The following is a 22,107-nucleotide window of genomic DNA, read 5'->3' on the forward strand; positions in this document are numbered from 1 at the left end:
AGGACTCAGTTAAACATTGAGAGTTTTGCTCATAAGGTACAAAATAAATGCTAATCATGTTGCCCTACAGTGAAAAGCACAGGAATCAGGAAACAGAGCAGAGGGCATCAGAGGCTCCCAGAGCAACAGATTGAATTGCTCAAACTGGTCTGAGTTAGGGAATTTCAGGTCATTTTAAATTAAAAACAACCATGGGAGAGAAAAAAGAAACAAAACAAAGGAACAAACAAAAACCTTTCTACCTCAATATTAACTAGAAAGGAAGACACTACTTAAAAAGAAGTTTGTTTATTGCTGAGAAAAATTCTGTCTACAGGAAGACATTCACACTTGTTCTGAATTGAATTCACTGAATCTGAATTGAATGAAATTTGGCATTTGCCATACAGGAAAGGGATTACTACAAAAAGAAGCAGTAACTTACATAATTACTAGTTAACATCCTAGCATCACCCAGCTGTATCCCTAACACATTACATTTTTAAAGACAAGGTAGTAAAATTCTGTTTTCTAAATGAATGTAATTTTTTTCATGTTTAAGTCCTCCAGTGTACAGCTGCCATATTACCCACCATTTGTCCTTGTAGTTTGATGTCTTGTCTATTCTATCCTATCCTATCCTATAATAGTTTGATTCTATTCAGAGCCCATACTGGTAAGCATGTATGTTTGATATAACTTATCTCCAGTGGGACAGACCCCACTGTCCCCAACACACAGGGTTTTACATGTACCCAGATTTAAAAGTCCCATCCCAGGCAGCCACTAAAAGACACATCAATCACAGAACTTCCGTGAATGCAGCAGTTCTGTATCCATCTTCACATTTGACAGATATCTCATTCAATCCATGTGAGCATCTGATATAATTAAAATAGTATAATTTCTACCGTGCTAGTCTTCTACTGCTACGTAGCATGTGGTGTGTGTAACGTGGCCTCATTTTTACTAGCACAAGTGTGGTTTCCAAGAACCACAGTAGTGTGGCATCAACATTTCCATGCATAAAAGTCAGAAATCTTATTGATTTCTCTTCTAATATACAGATAGAGGTGATTAAGAGGTAGAGTTTGTACAGAAAGCTCCACTCTGCCTAGCTTATTAGATCTATTGGGGTCCTTCAGCCTGGAAAGTTGTCTATTGATGTCCGCAGTAGCTAACCTTAGTCTTAGAGAGAGTATTATGTCCTTTGCTCTGCACTCACTTTAAAGATTCTTCTCTTTTGAAACTGAGAGTAATGACAACAGTAGCAGCTCTCTTAAAGCCGGCAGATTTACAAAAAACACAGCTATTCAAGTGAATGAACTGAACCTTTTTAAATTCTTTCATAAAACACACTTTACTGGTCCATTACAAGGAAGACATACCCAGGTCAGTACACACGCACAAACCACTGTTCTCATATAGTAATGACAGTCAGACTTACCCAGCAATCCCAAGCACTCCTGCCTATGCCGCTCATTCCAGGATTTCCTTCTGCAAGTCTCACTGCAAGTGAAGACTTCATGACAACGCATGCAAGGTGATAGCTGAACACCAACTGAACGTCCACACTGATAGCAGTATTTAAAGAACGGTAGTCTAGAACAAAGGTAGTTATAAAATGAAAGCACATTATTGTTTGTTTAGAGTTTTCCTCAAGCTGACAGCACGTTTGCAGATCACAGTAAAACTAAATCAAAATGGCTACAATATAGGAATAATGTTTAACAATAATGTTCAACAACAAAGAAACAGGAGACTGTAGCTTATCACAGGAGTCTGTGGGGAACAGGCTGCAATACCACCTGCAAAGCCAGCCCCCAGAAACAGCCCCCAGAAAAGCCAAGTTTCCTAGCGAGAAACATGCCCAAGCCTTTACCAGATAAACATCCACACCGTGCCATACACTAGCACACTGTGTGCTTTAGTGTACTCATGACACTGGGTCTGGGGATGTCCATTTTCAAACTGGCAGGCAGACCAGATTATATATGGCCAGAGAAAACAAAGCCAAGCTAGCAAACTTAAAAAAAACCTCACAGAACCCACTGGAATACTGCAGAGACAAACAGGGACGCTCACAGGCCACTGCACCACAACAGTTATTCCGAAGTTAGAACATAAAACAAAGAGTGCTTGGGCTAAGGCTTTCAGTGGGACTGGGAAGCAGAATGTTACATCTAAGTGCAAGCTGGGCTACATATTTACACCCTTTTTAAAGCATTTAAGAATCCTTTCCCAATAGCTAGCAAGTTTCACTGAGGTTTCATCTGTCTCTGTGAGTCACCGCTGAGATCTATTTGTAAAATCTTTGTGTGCTACTTTAACCTTACGGATTTTATTTTAGTTCACTTTATATTCTTCTGGGCTATTTCTACATCTTATGCTATTATTGATCCATCTTGGTTCAACAAAAATGCTACCTCAAAATTTCTGTCTTCAAAAGTGCCCCAGCTCCCGACACCTATGTTACTTCCTCTTGATTCAAATACTGAGACAAAGTTCAGAAGCCTGTGAATTCCCTGCAGTAGGAGAAACTGATGACAGAATTCAGTAACCTTGAGGCAAGTATTGCCATTATTATCCAAACTTTTGTTAATACACCGTTCCAAGAATAACATTCAAATTGTACAAGTTGTTCCTGCAATTTCTGGAGAAATATAAGCAACAAAATTTGTATGGGCCTATTTCTTAGCATTTGCATGCTGCTCTAAGGTACTGATGTCATTAATTGGTTTAAAACACAAGGACACACTGCTTCCACAAGAAGACTGAATATTATGCAGACTCTCATGGCAAAGTCTGAAGCTGCAAAGGAGTGATGTGATCAGAGCAGAGGAAGAAGCTAACTGCAGCTGGTAAGTCTGGATAGAAAGGAAAATTAGAAAGGAGAAAAATGGAAGGGTGACAACAGTTTTGGTGAGGAAAAAAAAAAACGGCACAGTATTTTTGACTAAGAATAGTCAATACTTGAGTGCAGTATCTCTGCCCTACCTCACTTCTTCCACGTGATGGGTCTCTCCTTTCTTCTTTGAAACACGTGTATGAACAGCTGAATCCACTACACCAACAAAAGGGGGCATGGGGGAAAACAAAAATCAGTATTCTGACTTGAGAATTAGAATACCAGTCACAAGATCCACCTTCATTAAAAGTCTGCTTGGCTCTGTCTACTGGGTAAAATCTGAAGACACATAATAAAATGCATCTTCCATCAACAAGCTTCAGGAGCCAAGAAAAAAGGAGCCAAATTGCCATGTCACAGCCAAGAGGAAGAAACCATACAGATAATTTACTCTTACTTCCTGCTTGTGACAAGCCACAGAGTCACAGGTTATGCTGAACTGCAAAGGTAACAATCTTCTATTCAGAGATCACTTCCCAAGTATGATACTTCTTCTGCCCCAAAGACTGGTATTTGGAGACCTAGATTCTAAGCCCGATTTCACCACACATATGACCACTGCTGAAGATGTAATTCAAATCATCTTAATTTTTATATTCATTGTTGCTACTCTAATAGCAGAAAAGCATTGATACAATGGGAGTCTTAGGAAAGGACCTGAGGGTAAGTTGCCATAAGGAATGAAAATACACTAGATGACCACAGTCACCATTGCATGCATCCTGTTCCCTGCACTAAATGCGAAGCCATTCCAAGTTTCTCCCATGAAAGAGGAGCAAGCTCCCTCAATCACTCCTTAATGCATGGTAATAGATCTTGTACAGGGATTTACCAGGAAGCAGCTGACAGGCACTAAATTCATATTCAGATTTTCTTCACAATGCCTTGTTCATTCTCTTTAATGTTTGTAGAACCCCTACATCTCCTTACCAAATATTTAGGAGCCGTTTTTCTTAGGAGTTACCTTTTCAGATAGTAACACTGAAATTAGAACAATAAATTCCCCTTCACACTAGGTAATGCTACCCTTAATCTTGAACCACTCTTAGGCTTGAACTAACATTTCTTGGATCTTCTCAGCTCTTCTTGATCCCACGCTTTCTCTTTCAGGATGACATGTTCACGGAGCTTCGCCGTAATGTGTTCCAGCAGTGATCGGCGTGTTTGAAAAAGTTCCTGCTCAGATGCTGACAGTGTGTGGTATGGTGTGTGAGCAATTCTCCTATCCTGCAACATACCATAAGTTAATCTACTAATGTACAGGAACACTAACACACAAGTGTTTCAGAGTTAAAGCCAACCCCTGCTGGATCCTGGCTTGGAGCTCAGTCTGTGATATGGGGCACAGGATATGTCCAGGTTAGATGTTCTAGTTGTTCCAATTATCATTAGTATTATATTATTACTGTGAGTGCTCAACAAGTTAACTAAAACTTTTCAGATGTTTCTTCAAGGGATAATCATAGTATTATAGAATAGCTTGGGTTGGAAGGGACCTTTAAAGTAGTCCAACCCCCCCCTGCAATGAGCAGGGACATCTTCAACTGGAGCAGGTTGCTTGGAGCCCCATCCAACCTGACCTGGAATGTTTCCAGGGATGGGGCATCCACCACCTCTCTGGGCAACCTGTGCCAGTGTTTCACTGCCCTCAGCGTAAAAAATTTCTTCCTTATATCTAGTCTGAATCTATCCTCTTCTAGTTTAAAACCATTACCCCTTATACTATCACAACAGGCCCTACTAAAAAGTCTGCCCCCATCCTTCTTATAAGCCCCCTTTAAGTATTGATAGGCTGCAAGAAGGTCTCCCCAGAGCCTTCTCTTCTCCAGGCTGAACAACCCCAACTCTCTCAGCCTTTCTTCACAGCAGAGGTGTTCCATCCCCCTGATCATTTTCCTGGCCCTCTTCAGGACCCGCTCCAACAGGTCTGTGTCCTTCCTGTGCTGAGGGCTCCAGAGCTGGAGGCAGTGCTCCAGGTAGGGTCTCACCAGAACGGAGTAGAGGGATAGAATCACCCCCCTCAACCTGCTGGCCACGCTGCTTTTGATGCAGCCCAGGATACGATTGGCCTTCTGGGCTGCGAGCGCACATTGCTGGCTCATGTCCAGCTTTTCATCCCCCAGTACCCCCAAGTCCTTCTCGGCCCGGCTGCTCTCCATCCCTTCATCCCCCAGCCCGTATTGATACCGGGGGTTGCCCCGACCCAGGTGCACGATCTTGCACCTGGAAGCTGCCCTCATCTTGCAGAGCTCCTCTCAGAGCACTTCGAGAAGCACCAACAAGTTTCCTGGAAATGAAAAAACAGCTAGAGGGCACTGCTTGTCCACTATTATGTTCCTCATTTCCCCATACTGCTTCCCTGTAACAAGTGCCAGCAAGGAGAGTATAGACAAAAGTCCAGAGCAAGGCAGGAAAGTAAGTAAGGTACCTGGAGTATGGTGATCAAGTTTGACCTGTGATTACAGCTATAAATTGCTTAATTTATTTTCCTATTTGAGGATCAGCTGCAATTGCAAGCACAGAAATCACAATTTAATGTCTACACAAAACGTTGGTATGGGATGCAAAAGCCCTCGTTAGCTCTAAGCAGGCTGCTCCGTGAACGAGGTGCACCATTACTTTTGTTCTTTTCAGAACAACTACTGTTTATGTCCCAGAGGTAAGCAATCTGCTTATCATGTAAGCTTTCTTGTTAATAAGAAAGCTATTAAAAAAAAAGTCTTATATTAATTCTAATTAGAACTGTCACAGAATCCCAGGCCTTTTGAAAGTTTTTTTAAACAAATATATCCAGAAAAAAAAGCATCAGGTAGGAATTTATTAGTTATACTTCACAGTAAGATTCTTTTTATAAGGGATTATAAATGATTAAGGACAACTTTAGTAAATCCATTTATTTATTTAGCAAATATATATATTAGTTATTTTATGTACAATATATAACATATAATACATAATACATACTGTGATGTATGTTTTATTTAAAAATATATTTTATTTAGGAAATCCATTATTTTAAAGTTTGATCAATAATGTCCTATCATAGCTTACAATATATCTAAAATTACCATTAAAATTCTCCTGATTTGATTGTAGCCTCACAGAAATACATACTACTTTTGGTTTTAATGCCTGGGTTTAAGATTATGATTAACTCTTTCCAATCCGATTATGGATGGAATCTTACTATAATACGTAACAGCAAGAATTGCCTTCATAGGCAAAACTATTAGAGGTATTCAGACTTTAAGTGATTAATATTTCATTTGGTGCTGAACTGAGTCTCACAACAAATGAAGGGAAAAAACAAATTTCCATTAAGGTTTCTGAAGAAGGCCCTAGACAATTCATAAGGACACAACAGGCCATGCATTTGAATAGATGCAAATGCACAGTACTTTCAGATACGGGAACTGAAGTCATACCTGATAATATTTATAATAAGCATAGTCCACAGCTGTTCCCACAGCTTTTCTCTGTCCTTCCCTAAGAGTAACTGGTGCAAGGATATCTGCGCCAGCTTCAAGCAGCTTATCAACCTGAAGAAAGCAAATCATTACACATCCAACCAAAAAGAAAACCTTCCCAAAAAATTGCGTTCACACCACAGCTAAAGAGACAGGGCTGATCATCAGAACCTAACCTCTATTTGTGAGACTATTTTGTGCACTGAACCATGCATTTCTTCTGCCACTTTAGAGCTGATGATGAATTGTCAAATCTAAATGTGTTTTGTAAGTAAAACCTTCTTGCAGGCAGTTGCTATTTGTTTCTGGGTATCTCACAATCTTGCAGCAACAAATGAAGCAGGGACAACTCGTGAGGGAGGGGGCAGAACAGAACCCAGCTGGGGAAATTGCCTCCGCTCCCAGACCCCTCAGCTGCAGCCTGCCTCACCTCCACTCTGAATGAGATCAGCCCTGTGCTCCCTGGGATGAGGAGAAAAACTCCAATTTTCACAAGGCCAAATGCTACCATTGACCTCATCATAGAAGAGAAAGTGCACTCATCACAGATGAGAAAGTACACTCATCACAAGTGGTACTGACCACTTTACAATAACAACCAAACACAATGCATCTCTCCTCATGTGGATGCTGGTTGTGTTTATAAACAAGGTAATAGTCAGATTTGACAGGGCTGTGAGCACTACAACCATCCCGTTTTACTTTAATGTAGTTTTTCCTCTTCTACACAAGGTTATCATCCTCTTTACTCAAACGTGAAAGTGGATTTCCATACAAAACCCCTGTTCCTCAGGACAAAAACAAACAGTATTAGGAATAGACACAAATTAATTGTTCCAGAAAAAAAGTATCAGCTTACCCATTAAAGAGAAAGGGGACTCAATGCACCTGACAAAAACCACTGTTTTTCTGAAGTTTAAAAAAAAAAACAAACAAACACCCAGATGTTATCTCACCAAAGCAATCCTCTGTGCTGTCGTTCTCTGCCGTTCATACGCCGTACTGACAGCTGCACAGAGGGCACTTCTTACTGCTCCACTTAATGGTAGATTTGGGTCAGCCCCATGTTTGAGGAGTTCAACCACTGCCTGCAAATGTGCATATGCAAATGTGACAAATTAGTGACCGGAGAAGCCATTATTGACAGTTCTACAGCAGGAAAGTGAGACCCTAGCGAGATCAGTCAAGACCCTAAAGCTTTACAGTATTTACCACAGCACACTTGGAGTATCTGTCATAGCTTCAGTAGCACACAAAAATTTAGTCCACCGGACAGTAGTTTTCACTTCTTTTAGCGTGAATCATAATGGCTATCATGGAGTACTTTACCAAACAACAGTATCAAAGGCATGAGAGGGTAGCTTTAAAAACCACCTGGTTGGATTCATAGTGTATTTCTTAAAAAAAAATGCTTTACCACAAAGATAAGGATTAGATAGGTTGATCAATTACAGCCTATTAGATCATTACTTCATCAGACGTTAGCCTCTGAGAAGATGGGAGAAGCAGCAGAAGTTTTTGGATATGGGACTTTCTATTTCATTCAAAATAATGAAATTTAAACTTTTGTGTTGCAATAAAACACTTTTGCCCAGAAAAATACCAAAACTGTCTTAAAAATGATGAAGACAGTGTAAGGAAAAAGGTTCAGGGTCAAACACTTGATATAGAATCTATTTGATATTGTATGCAGTGGTAGCCACTTCTATTATAACCCCTTCCACAGTCCACACTCTAGCTCCATATTATATTGCATCCAGTTTTATTTTTCTAGATGTTTGATACCCTTCCAGTGAAAGGAATATAGTTAAAGACTAACAACACAAAACAGTATTTTCTATTATGTTCTAGCATTTATCCTATGTAAAGTATAAATTTTGTAGTGACAGAACAAAAGGTAGAATGTTGATTTCATCAAAAATACTGAAAAGGATTCCAACCCCCCCCCCCCTCAGCTTTGCTAATGACTGTGTTTCCAAGAGAATGCTTCTCTGGATTATTTGTGTGCTTTTGTATTGGAGAAAAGTAAACAGGGAAGCAGAAATCACACTCCAGCCCTGCCCCTTTCAGCTTATCTGAACTGCTAGGCTAGAGTCAGTCACGCTTGCCCCCTTACAAGTGTTCTTGCCATTACTTTGTGTGCTGGCTGCACAACAGCTGAGCTTCGTGGGGAGCCAGGGTGCCACTCTCACCCCATCATTCTCCTGCCTTGCTTCCCACAAAGAAGATGAGCCAGGAGCCTGGACACACCAAGCTCTATTCAAAGAGACGTAGAGTACACATCTGGTGTATCACCTGCTTTGGCTACATACCTTCTCTTGCACCATGCTGGCTGCTGCGGACCTGCTGTTATGGGCCCAGTGTGGGCAGAAGGGAGTCCATTCCCTGCTCAGGAAGACAGGTGCTAACTTCACACACTGAATTCTACTGTGTGAACTATAAGCCTCATCTGTGGAGCGCTGAGCCTCATCACAACCAAATCCTTTCTAAGACTTATCATTAATCTTTTCATAGAACAGCATGCTTCCTACCATCAATGGCTACCCTTTTGCCTTATACCCAGAAGCAAGTGTTCTGGTGTTTGGTTGGGTTGCTCCACGCAGGGAGGCAGCCTGTAAGAGGACTGAATGTTCTTGTGATTCACAAAATGAACACAGTTCTCCAAATGCTAGTCCCTTCTGAGTCCTACCCAAATATTTCTGGCTACCTCATACTATAGTCCTTTACGATTCCTCTAGTTTGGCTCACAAAATATCCATAGGTTTGAAAGAAAAGTAAAAACTTTATTATTTTCACTGAAAATGTATGATTGCAAGCACCACTCATTATGTAGTTTGGCTGTCATCACAGAAGGCAGACATGAATGGAGAAGTACACCCAAAAAAATGAAGGAACTTAAAGATGCTCACCAAGTCATTCCCGCTGGCAATTGCTAAGGAAAGTGGTGAATGGCCACTCCACAATGTGTTTGGATTTGCCTGATGCATTAAAAGGAGGCAGATAACATCTCTGGCACACTTTGTAGGCAAGTGTGGTGAAAAAAGGTAAAATTAGGTCATAATAAAGTTAACTTTTTAATATTAAATTTAATAATAGTAGTATAATTAATAAAATGAGCAGCATAAAACACATTCAAACCTTCATCTAAACTATGATGTTATAGTAAAAATATACATCCACTTTTTCATGACTGAGAACCCCAAGCATAGTGGTGTTATACATGAAGCCTCTTCACAACCAGATCATCAAATCTCATTAATCCTGCCACCAGAAGGAAGGTCACTTCTCTCAAATACTTTTCTCCAACTGTATGCATCCCAAATCTGCTAGAAGAATGTTACTATAGTACAAAATCAAATGCACAGAGGTTAGTGCATGCCAAAACTAAGACTGTCCAACTTCAAATTGGCCTTGTGGATGATTAAGTTAATGGCCAATTAACCAATGGAAACTCAACTAAAGGAGTTTCTCTTGTCAAACAGAACTCCAAAGATTTAAGAAATGTTTTTTCTTCAAGTGCTAATAGATTTTTAATCAGTACAACACTAATAATTCAGTAGAAAGGGAGTTTATTGCTGGTATTCAATCACCTTCTTACAGAGGTGAAATGTCTTCACTGACAAGTTATGTCATTTGAGATTAGCTTAGAACTACTCCCTATGAGCAGAGCCTCAGATGCTATGACCTTACCTCACTGTTATCCTCTCTTTCGCATGCAATATGCAATGCACTCCTTCCACCTTCTTCAGGGACAGGACCACTATAGGAGGAAAAGTACTCTTGTGGTGGTCCTGCTTCATTTTTCAGTTGCAAAGTGACACCACCTGTCAAGTTGGCTTCTCTGGCTTGAGGCTGAGGAATCTAAGTGAAATGATGCGCACATTTGCAACATACGCTAAAGACAAGTTAACAGAAAATAAACCTGCCTGGTCACCCATTCGTCTGGATCTCAATCATGGACAAGACTTGTTCAGCCCCACAAAAACAGCAGCCACCCTTTTCCTACTTTCTTCTCTACATTCAGGTCTCATCTGCTAGACTGCTTTCGCACTGCACACTAAGAAGTTTAATAAAACCATTGGAGAAGTCTAGGGAAGGCAAATTTGAGAGAGAAGTTGTTAACTTCCACTGGGCCAAACGATACAGTGTAGGGAGTGGGAGGGACAAAGCAAGCTTTCAGGCACAAAAGGCCTGCCTTGAGTCAAGCTCATTCACATGTCCACTCATTTAAGGTCTATGAATATAAGGTCACCAGATCAATATAAAAACCAAAAGTGATATTTGAGAAAGTAAATCTTGCCTACACTGTGTCTGGGCATTCTGTAACTAAGTATTGTTGATAAATAGGTATTAAGTTCTCCTGTTTACTACTTAAGGACAAAGTACTAAAATACAAACTGACAAAGCCATCTAAATCTCCCTGTCCTGCAGACATTCACCTTAGTCATTGTCATGACAACATAAATTTTGTCAGTCTAGTTACATAAGCCAACTCCTTTTTTAAGTGATTGGGACCTGATGGTATGCCAGGGAGCTGGCCAATGTCATTGCAAGGCCACTCTGGTTACCTCTGAGTGGTCATGGTGAGCAGGGGAGGTTTCTGAGGAATTTCTTTGCATTTCTGGCAAAATGGAAGGAAGAACCAGGGAACTACAAACTGGTCAGCCTCACCTCGGCCTATGGGAAACTGATGGAAAAATCTGAGAAGCCATCTCCAGACATACTACAGATAAGAAGGTTCTGGGGCACCAAAAACAGAAGGATATGTTTACTGCAACCTAATACTATAGACCTCAAGTGGCTTTTTCTTTTTTTTTTTAAAGGTTCTTTCAGTGGAATGCAAAAATTTCACTGTGAAATCAAGCAGGCAGGAATCCCAACTCCCTGCTTAGGTCCTGTACAATCTGAATTTCAACAGCTGAAAGAAGATGAGCTCAAAAACCAACATACCTTGTCTGGACCGTATATCTCATTTCCATCTTCTGCCCTTGCATTCAGATCTGGGGCAGAATGCAGGAGATATTGTGTTATCTGGACCCCTTCCTCCCCAGGAATTGAGGCAGCTATGTGGAGAGGAGTTAACCCCCCTAACTGAAAACACAAACATAGTATTAAGACTCCTGTTTATCACAAGCAGCATTTAAAGAGCACTAAATATTTTTTCAAAGAATAATACAAGCTCACTCTTCCCACATGCTGTGTCTCACAAACAGCCACCATAAACCTAGAGCCTAGAGTTATAGGACTGGGGAACACTAAAGGTCCCAAACACTAAGCCTACTAAATACCACAACAGCTATTACCAACTTGAGGAGCAGCTTCACAAGTATTCCCCAGCCACTCACAAGCTTGGCAACCAGGAAACATAATGAGGAAAAAAAATACTTAGAGAGTAAAGAGCTTTGAGTTCTTTCTATTAAAAAAAAAATCTTTGAACGGGATAATCGCTTTAAACAGCTTTCTGGCCATTCTAAAGCTGATTCTGACATGCACGATATTTTACAGTAGGGCACTGAGGCTGCAGTACACATCTAGAATCCCACATTATGAATTATAAACCAGTAAAACCTTGGATGGAAGCTGCACATCAGTCCTGGCTCCCCTTTCTAAGAGGAGTTTCACTGCCTCTGCATCTGCAGCTTTAACAGCAAAGAACAGAAGGTGTGGTGGGACCCAGGATGCATTGGGATCTGCACCTCGACGAAGCAGCAGTTGGATTGTTTCCCACCTCTTCTGTCGTCTAGAATTGACATGGAAAATATCGGAATAATTTATTAGCACCTTCCAAGAAAATTCTAAAAGCTAGTGGACTAAAATGACTCCCAGGTAATAGACATGAAAACGGTCACTTAGCAGAGGGAAGACATGGCAGTCTTTAGGGCCGCATCACAACTGCCCTACACCACCCAGGCAACAACATTAAGATCTGAAGAGGGGACAGCACTGCCAGTGTATCTCAGCCCTCCAAACTAAAGGAGTGGTATGCAAAAGCAGTCCCTGTGGTCATGAAAAGTCCTTGCGTGGAGACAGGCAAAGCTAGGAAAGGTTCCCTGCATTTCCACCAGTCACTCACATGTGACTTGCAAACATTTAGTCTTAGACTTGTTTAATGAAAGAAACAGACTCCTCCTTCCTGCTGTCGAAGACTCCCTGGAAGATTCTTTCCTCAATCATACGTCATTCACCCATCCCAAGAAAGCAAAGGTACAGTGCTTCCCTTAAACAAAAGCTGGAACAGGAGCTATGCTAGACTAGGACAGTGTATTCCAGATGCCATCTGCATTTCCATGGAGGCAAACTATCTACAACCCCCCCCAGAAAAAATCTTGACACCACCAGAAAAAAAAAAAAGAGGAAAAAAAAGGGCAAACAGCACTTGGAAATCACCCAGAAACTCCATCACGAAGTGTTCTCAGCAGAGACTCATCTTTTCAGGCATGCTATTAACTCAGCTTTACCCACAAGCCCTACATTCAATGAATCTTTATATTCCAACGAACAACATGCAATATGCACAATATTTCAGACAACAAGAATCGTGGGAGGTGGGAGGATGTGCCACAACAGTAAAATGTAAGGGATGAAGGCCAAAAGGCCAACCAGGAATTTTCAGTTTGGGAGTTTTAAGATATTAAAACCTACACTGCCATAAAACCCAACACAAAAATTTCATCATCTTTGGTGACTGCTCTGTAAGCAAAGCAAAAAGTAAAATGTGGCCCTTTCAAAGATCCACAAAGGCAAAATAGTTGGACTACGTTTCAGTTGACACTGCTGAACAGACACTTGCAGAAAACAACTAACAAGTTCATATGTAGTCAAGACTTCAAGAAATAAAGCAAATATATTCTCCTTCCAGGATTTCACACTCCACTGCAAGTGTCCATTGAATACTTAGCAGCTTTTCACACTCCGCTAACAAGAAATCTTGTCTTGCTCAAGTATGATGTCCTTTGCTTGAACTACACTTTTCAGCTGCAATCTTTGCCCACTGCTGACATGAGTTAGAGTGTAGAAACGAGTGGCTTCTACTGGCATGAAAACAAGATTTGCCCACTTAAACAAAAAAAAAAAAATCTTGCCCTGCAATGGATGCACACTTCTGTGAAATATGTGAAATACTGTTACCTTCTTTATACAAAAGCATTTATGAGAGTTGGTCTCCCATCTATAGTGCATGAGACTTACTCTGAGATTATGCCTTCAGCCACATTGACTGTTTCTGAGGATTCTGATTGTTCACTCCACTTAAAGATTTAAAAAAAGAAAGAGGTTACAAAATGAAAAAAAATTCTTCTTCCAATGCATGACTCAGCATATTAACACATCAGAACAGTGACACAGTACAGCATATAATGATAAAGGAATTTTGTTAATAACTCTTAGGAAAATCATTTAGAAGTAATTTGTAACTAAGTTCGGTTGTTTGGTTTTTTTTCTAAAAACCCTCTTAAAATAAGGGAATATTTTTCTTGTTCAACTTCCATGGTGTCTAAAACTTGTTTAGAAGAGTTAAAAGTTTCTTCCAGTATACATCACCTAGCTTAAAAGAAAAAAAATTGCTGAAATAAAACAAGACACAGATTTTCAACTTGCATTAGCTTGCATGAGAATCTGAACTAGGATCTACAAGGCTGATGTTTCCAAATCTGGATGCATATTCAACTCAGAGGAAAAGTGAAAGCAATGTACATTTACCTTGCAGAATCTCAGAGCCTGTGAGAGATACAAACCAACACAGAAAGATCCCCTCTCTATTCCTAATCACCTCGTATTACCTCCAGAATGAGAGATAACAGCTCCACATTGATTTTCTGTGCAGTTTTGAGCAGCTGCTCTCTCTCACTCCCCTTCTCCCTTTCCCATAAGTCTTGCAACTTTAGCAATGGGCTACCACTTGAACATACTCTTGGAACTGGAACAGCGACTTCAGAGCAACCGAGGATTATTTGGTTCTTAATTTTCAACAAGTTTCCTCAAGGCATGGGCCACTGCCTGTCTAGCCTCATGTGAAAGTCTCAGCAGCACCCTTCCATTTCTAGACTCCACTGAAACATTTCAAAGACCACACAGTTCCTGCCCAGACCCCATTTTTATCTGTTTTCTCATCCTGGCTGGTGATTCCTGACCCCCTTGCTTTCATTTTCTTTCCCATTCCCAGGTTTGCACTCTTACAAAATGTGTATCGTGTTCCTACACCAGAGCAGGTGTTTCTTTTTGTGGCAGGAGGAAGGCCAGGGGTATGACTCTTCCTTTGTGAGCACTCCCCAAGGATCAGCAGACTTCTGACAGTACAATTGCTTTTTACTAGCCACCTCCATGATGCCAGCAGGATTATGTAGTACCAGGAGAATCACCTACATCCTCTTGTTCTGCTTATGCTTTTGCAATTCCCAACAACTGCCCCACTGCATCTTCATTGTGTTAAACACCTAGCCAACACAGCCTCACATCTCTGCTATTGATACAGCACCTTATTTCAATTGCAGAGTAAGCTTGTAACTGCACTGGAGCTTGGTCCTTTGAGTTAGGAGTTAGCAGTGAGAATAGAGATTATTCTGCATCCTCAGAGAGCAAAATGCATAAAAGTTCTGACTTTGTCCTAGGGAGTATACACAGTAAATTTAAAAAGCAAGCTTACAGCTTGAGGAAATAATACATTATGATTCTGTCATTTTAGATTAGAAGTAAACAAACCTTGTAACTGTGCAAGCTCCTCTCAGCAATATTGCCCTTAAAAGATTCTTCTGGATAAAAGAGAATAAAGCACATGGAGAGAGCAGATAATCCTTCATCACTACACTTATTCACATCAGCTCCACTATCAAGAAGAAGATTGACAACATCATTGTGGGAATGAACCTGTAGGGGGGAAACATCCATACTTGCACATACATGTACACACTTCTAGATTTTGACATGGAACGAACTAACAAGACAGTTTTAAAGTAGTGATGCTCTACACTGTTTAGCTAATTCAAATTTATATTTCCCACAAAATAGAAACACAATACTGAACCATGTCTTACAGGGTTCAGAACATGCATTTTTCAGCTGATTTTTAACTACTGGATTTCACAGGAACTCAGTGAGGATTCATGCACAGAAAGAGACTAAAAGTGACTGAGATGGCTACAGGAGAAATACAGCATTCTAAACTATTTTCTAGATTTTGCTAGCCATTTACAATGAATGCCAAGTATTGAGGTAGCTGAAAAGGGCATGAAGAAAAAGGGGGGGGGGGGGGGGCAGGATTTCATCCCCCTCCTACAGAAATTGAAGTTGTGTGTGCATGGTTTCTAGCCACCACCACTTTTCAGCAAAAACAAAACAACTCTGTCTGAATCTGATTTCAACTAGGAAAAAAAATAGTAAGGGCACGGTCACATCCAAGAACATAGATCTAGTCCACTCCACAATCATAACCTGAAATCAAACCTGACATTTGAAATCATCTCTAATATTTACTGAAGGGCTTCTTTTAGGTTATTTATTTACCGTGGGGTTTGGCATGATACCAGTCATTACAGACACTACTCATGCCACACCGCTTTTCTGTTTTTCCTGTTTACTGAACATTCCTTTCATACTATGTAATGAAACAAGAGAAAAATTTAATCCAGCCTACTATACCAGGAATTTTCTCATCATGTGGTAAAGAGTCATGCTTAGAGTCTTACAGCAGCAGCAGCAAGTGCTGTGTATCCATGTTTGTCAGCTATGTCTGGATGAGCAAGCCCATTCCTCAGAATCGCACAGACCCCATCATAGTCTCCTCTTGCTGCCTTCTGAATTAGCTGCTCTGAGGCAAGTTCCCTGGGGCCTGGAGGCCCGTAAGTACTGCGGGCTCCACTGAGAATGAGGTTGACATCTGAAGTAAACTCCGCTTGACAGCGCCTTGAAAAGGAGAAAACAGTACGGCACATTTAAGCAGCTAGGTACTCTTAGACCACTACGGCAATTAAAGAAAAAACACATCAAGAATAAAGTCTGTTGGTGAGCAAGATGGGAAAATAAGGCCAGCTATCATTTTAAGAACTATTTCAGATAGTGTAAGCTTGCTTACATTAATGGCAGAAAGGCAAACCAGTGTACGGGGTGCTGGCAGCAGCACATAGATTTTAGCTACAGAGGAGTTAAAAAATATCCAGTCACCAAACATCTACTAAAATAAGAAAACAAAATCTGACTACCACGTGTTTCTATGAACCAATTTATCATGCACACTCATGACACCTGTTTATGATTTAATTTCCATCATCTGCTTTAACTATGACTACAAAATATGCTATGTAGCTTGTGTTCCTATCAAAAAAGCAAGTAAGGAAATACTCTGTGGGCCCAAAGAGCATCTCCACGTACAAATACCGAGCTACATAAAAACTGACATGCAGTTGGCAGTTCTACTAGCTGTAGACTTGCTGCAGCATGTTTTGTATAACCTTGAAGGAGAACAAGAGTCAAGACAAACACAAAAAGGTTATCATTGGCCAGATTTTCAGTGCTTTCAAAAATCTGGCACTATGCTTCTCCATCTTTCCACCTCTACACAAGATGCTACACTCTCAGAACAGGGAAGGTCAGAACAGGTCTCTACAGCCCTTGCCTCCTAATTCCTTTCAAAACCAGACTTCCAGAAACTCTGACATGCTAATGAGTTGAGACTATTTTTATAGGTGTAACCGGAATAAAACTGATGTTTAACTTAAAGGAATAAAATTTGTGAATTGAGAGATGAATATGTTGTTTGTTCCTTTTTTTAAAAAAATCCTCATTGGCGCCTTGTAATCTCAAGGCCATAAAAAACAATCTGGAATGCAGCTTTTATCCTGCAATGTGAATTTGAAAATAATGAACACCCATGGATAATAATTTCTAAAAATCCATACATAATAAACAAATCATCAACAGTTACCTGTGCTTATAAACATGCGTCTGCATTCTAACTAGTAGAGGGGTTACATTTGCAATAGGCCAAGGGTCTTTCTCAGGCAGCTTTGGGGTGTTCTGAAAATACCAAGCATCACACTCTTCTAGAAAGGAATGAGTCAAAGTAAGATGATCTGTGCTACGAGAATATGCAAGGACTCCTTCAGGGAAAATATCCTTATCATCAAAAGGGAGATGTTTATAGCTACGGAGAAACGGGTCTTCCTCAACTGAAATATACTTCTTTTGAGAATTGTCATCAATGTATCTGTAGTGTGCTGGATAATCCAAGAGTGAAAAATAACCAGGTACTTCAGTACATAGCTTAATTAGATGATCCCTGAGCCACAAGCCAACGTCCTGACAGCCATCTGGATAGCTCTCAATCCCTGGTCCAAATCGCTCATCAGATTTGTACAGCCCCTTAAGAAACAAGTAAACTCATTAGTACCAGTCAGAGATCAAACAAGTTGTACAATTAAAGTCTGTTTTCTACTTAAACTAACGTGGCTGGTTCTGGCCCTACTGGTCCGCTTCCTATTGACAGAGCAGTAACTGCTGAAGCCAATCTGAACAGCAAAGCCTGCACATTCATTTTGGTCCATTTAATAGCAAACACAAATCTTCCAGCACAAGAACAGTGGAAGGCCCTAAACTTAACTACAGTGGGATGTAATGTTTAGATGAAACTTCCTGACGGTTTTAGGGCCTGAGCAAGATTTTTTAATTTTAATTTTATTCTGTGACCAATTTTAGATTCATCAGCCGTGCTGCTACCTTTCAGGACAGGACAGATTTTTGGTTAGATTTTCCTACCTAATCAAAATAAACACATCTGACACACATCTGCACAGACACAGAATCTGGAAATGACAGTTATTTCTTTTCTTACAATGGTAACTAAATTTAGGATATCTATAGCCTCGCAAGCATGACAAGACATGCCAACAGAAGAGTCTCAGTAGCAAATAAAGCACTATAGGACAGGAGTTTTAGTCTTCCTATAAGGGTATCCTAGTTTGGCCATGACACTATGGTAGGTAAGGCATGAGCATTACCAAATTTAAGCAGACTCATGCATATCTGGATCACACATATGGTTCAAGACAGGTTCACACTAAGCTATCACAACCTCAAAACAGCTATTTAGAGCAAAAATTAGCAACTTCACATTGAGCTGTTTAGCTACAAAGATAAAGGAGCAGGAGAAAAGCGCTACCACTGGCAAGAATAAAATTCTGAGTATGGTTATGATCTGAAGCTTCTCTATTTTTCCCCTAGCTCTAGATTATACATTATATACTCAAATTAAAGCTCTCCTAAATCCATAATTAGTGCAACATTATCAATATTCAGCAAGAATGCTATGTGCTTGTTGATCATCTCCTCAATGCAGAGACTGTTGTTTCCCTATATGTTTTAGATTATTTGATGAATTGCAGAGATACCCAGGGATCAGTAGGAACAGGTGGGTGGTGTTCCCCTACGCTTGGGACTTTTCAGATATAACTTGTAAGAAAACAAAGAAGGTCTGCAAGCTGTTAGAAAACAAGATTTCTAGCTTCTACTAGAAACATTAGATCTGAAAATGATGCAAAACAGACAACTAGCTACCTGGACACTTCAGATTGCTGTCTATCTCCACAGTTTCTTAAAATGCAGTATTTTTCCAGTTTCATATTGCTGGCATCCTAATACGACTTTTGAGAGTACTGTCTAACTAATAAGCTCTTCATCAAAGAAGGAGAATAAATACTGAAATCTTATACGTTAGATACTAGAATAAGAAACTTTCCAGGCATCAGATTTTTAGTTCTGGACAGATGGTATCACATGACACGGCCAGAATGAGGATCCGGGGAACTACAGGCCTGTCAGTCTGACCTTGGTGCCAGGGAAGGTTATGGAGATCATCTTGAGTGCCATCACACGGCACGTACAGGACAACCAGGTGATCAGGCCCAGTTAGCATGGGTTTATGAAAGGCAGATCCTGCTTGACTAACCTCATCTATGACAAGGTGACCTGCTTGGTGGATGTGGGAAAGGCTGTGGATGTTGTTTACCTGGACTTCAGTAAAGTCTTTGACACCGTTTCCCTCAGCATTCTCTTGGAGAAACTGGCTGCTCATGGCTTGGACGGGCATACTCTTTGCTGGGTGAAAAACTCTCAGGATGGCTGGGCCCAAAGACTTGTGGTGAACGGAGTTCGATCCAGTTGGTGGCTGGTCACAAGTAGTGTTCCCCAGGGCTCAGTATTGGGGCCAGTTCTGTTTAATATCTTTATCAATGATCTGGACGAGGGGATCGAGTGCACCCTCAGTAAGTTTGCAGATGACACCAAGTTGGGCGGGAGTGTTGATCTGCTCGAGGGTAGGAAGGCTCTGCAGAGGGACCTGGACAGGCTGGATCAATGGACCTGGGGGTGCTGGTTGACAGCCGGCTGAACATGACCCAGCAGTGTGCCCAGGCGGCCAAGAAGGCCAACGGCATCCTGGCCTGTATCAGAAATAGTGTGGCCAGCAGGAGTAGGGAAGTGATCGTGCCCCTGTCCTTGGCACTGGTGAGGCCGCACCTCGAACACTGTGTTCAGTTTTGGGCCCCTCACTGTAAGAAGGACGTCGAGGTGCTGGAGCGCATCCAAAGAAGGGCAGACTGAGGGGAGGCCTTATCGCTCTCTACAACTTCCTGAAAGGAGGTTGTAGCGAGGTGGATGTCGGTCTCTTTTCCCAAGTAACAAGTGATAGGATGAGAGGAAACAGCCTCAAGTTGCGCCAGGGGAGGTTTAGACTGGATATTAGGAAAAATTTCTTCATCAAAAGGGTTGTCAAGTACTGGAACAAGCTGCCCAGGGAAGTAGTTGAGTCACCATCCCTGGAGATGGTATTTAAAAGACGTGTAGATGTGGTGCTTAGGGGCATGGTTTAGTGGTGGACTTGGTAGTGATAGGCTAATGAATGGACTCGATGATCTTAAGGGTCTTTTCCAATCTAAATGATTCTATGATTCTATGATTATATCCTTCAATGTTTCCCCATGCAAAAGTTAAATACAGCAGAAGCTAAGGTGTTGAAAAGAGTGCCCTAACTCACTGGAGATCAAAGCATGATGATTTTGCTCTAAAGAACCAAAACACTAAGGAAGCTGCTTGAAAAAAACTCACACTCAAATTTTCCTGTACTTAAGCTGATTTTGAAAGGCAAGGAAATCGCAGTATTAGCACAGCATTTTTCCAGTTACCTGAAATTTTCTGCCATCCTTCCATTCCAGGGTCCCATAGCCTTCTACATGGCCAAGATAAAGAGCTCCTGTGAATTTGGATCCATCAGGCCAGTAGCAAATCCCCTTCCCGTGCTGGTGCTCCATGTAGAACTGTCCCACATATCTCTGTAATCCACAACAGAGGACAAGACAACTGACAGGACAGAAATAAGTGAAATTGCCTCCTTACTGCAACAGAGCAGGACTAACAAGGTGCACAGCATTGACACATGAAGAGGGTGAATCTGTTACACAGTTAAGAAAGACTGGGCACAGTCTCAACTCCATTTTAGTCATGGGCTTCAAAACTCAGCCAGGATTTTACCAATTTCTCTAGAAGCTCTTCCATCATGTAGCAATCAGTAGTTCACACTACTTCAGCACATGTATCCCAGCATTCATATCCTTGGATACACTGCCAAATGAAGCAGGCTAAACCAACATCTATTCAATCGTTCAACAGCAAATTCATAAATATGTATGCCAATACATTTAGCATTCTACATTCAAAACAAAAGGGAAATCAGCAGAACTGTAAAGTCCTCAATTGTCAGATGCCGGTGAAGTGACTGGATTAGTAAACCTTTATACACCACTTGCTTAAAAGATAAATATGACTGCTACTCCAAAACTGACACTTTTACAGTTCAGTAGAAAGCACTGACGAAATGACATATCAATAGGTAAACATAGTGCTGGGTTGTATGAAAGTAGCAGATGCTACTCAAAAGGTTGTCGATAACCCCCTCTCTCTTCAGTGAAGAAAACCGTAGTTACCAACCTGCTCATCTCTCTGTTCTTGACTGGAACTTGATCAATTGTCATTGATTTCAGTCACAAACACTTTAAGGTGTTCACTATTTTGAAGCAAAACCAGACATTTGGAAGATATTTTATATAATCAAGATTTGATAATTCAAAAAAATCCCACTTAAATCAAAATCTCAATTCCTCACTCCTTCTGGTGCATTAAAAATAATAATAAAATTTGCAGCCTTGCCACAGTCCTGGTATTTTGTGGCATAAAAGGAGTGACTACCTTTAGCTTAAAAAAAACACCAGAACATTATGGTGGTAATAGCAACAGCACCCAAAGCAACCATTTACTATTTTCTCTGAGACCAAGGACAAAGTCATCCAAGTGGGAGAGCTGAGGGTATTATCTGAAAACTTGTGTCCCGGGTTGCATTTTAGTCGTGGATGTGTTACCAACCCAGACATGGAGTGACAGAAACATTCGGAAGCGCAGTAAGGGCTGATTCACCTGGTGAACGTGCTCTCAGACGTTACAGGGACGCTAAGAAAGCACTTGCCTTACTCAGAAATAAGATGAAACTAACTGGTTTGGCACCAATACAGGGCGAGCAGGGAGAGGCAGGCCCAGGGAAACCTGCATTTCGGAGACCCCCTCGCCTTACAAGGAGGCGATGCCGTGGAAGCACTGCCTCCAGAGCACCCCTTCACGTGTCCCATGGGCAGACACGGCTCTCCAGCGAAGCACACAAAACCAGCCGGCGGGACAGGCGGGCACGGCAGTGGGAGGCCCAGCCGGGCCCGCGGGACG

At 41.1% G+C, this 22,107-nt stretch overlaps 1 protein-coding gene across 1 annotated transcript; it reads right to left on the bottom strand.

Annotated features, from left to right (window-relative positions):
• Positions 1 to 1,426: 1,426 nt before the first annotated feature.
• On the bottom strand, positions 1,427 to 20,895 carry ANKMY1 (ankyrin repeat and MYND domain containing 1; the record flags this gene model as incomplete). The annotated part of the gene is made up of 14 exons (XM_009322340.1): positions 20,869 to 20,895; positions 20,523 to 20,669; positions 17,372 to 17,706; positions 16,035 to 16,251; positions 15,052 to 15,216; positions 13,543 to 13,601; positions 11,923 to 12,094; positions 11,285 to 11,445; positions 10,045 to 10,168; positions 9,264 to 9,371; positions 7,311 to 7,442; positions 6,313 to 6,426; positions 3,984 to 4,114; positions 1,427 to 1,581 (listed from the first exon to the last, which is right to left on the bottom strand). Coding segments are annotated over exons 1-14 (2,047 nt in total), but the record flags the coding sequence as incomplete, so codon positions are not given.
• Between the last annotated feature and the right edge of the window lie 1,212 nt (positions 20,896 to 22,107).

Source organism: Pygoscelis adeliae, unplaced genomic scaffold, assembly GCF_000699105.1.
Source record: "Pygoscelis adeliae isolate BGI_AS28 unplaced genomic scaffold, ASM69910v1 Scaffold584, whole genome shotgun sequence".
NCBI classification, from domain to species: Eukaryota; Metazoa; Chordata; class Aves; order Sphenisciformes; family Spheniscidae; genus Pygoscelis; species Pygoscelis adeliae.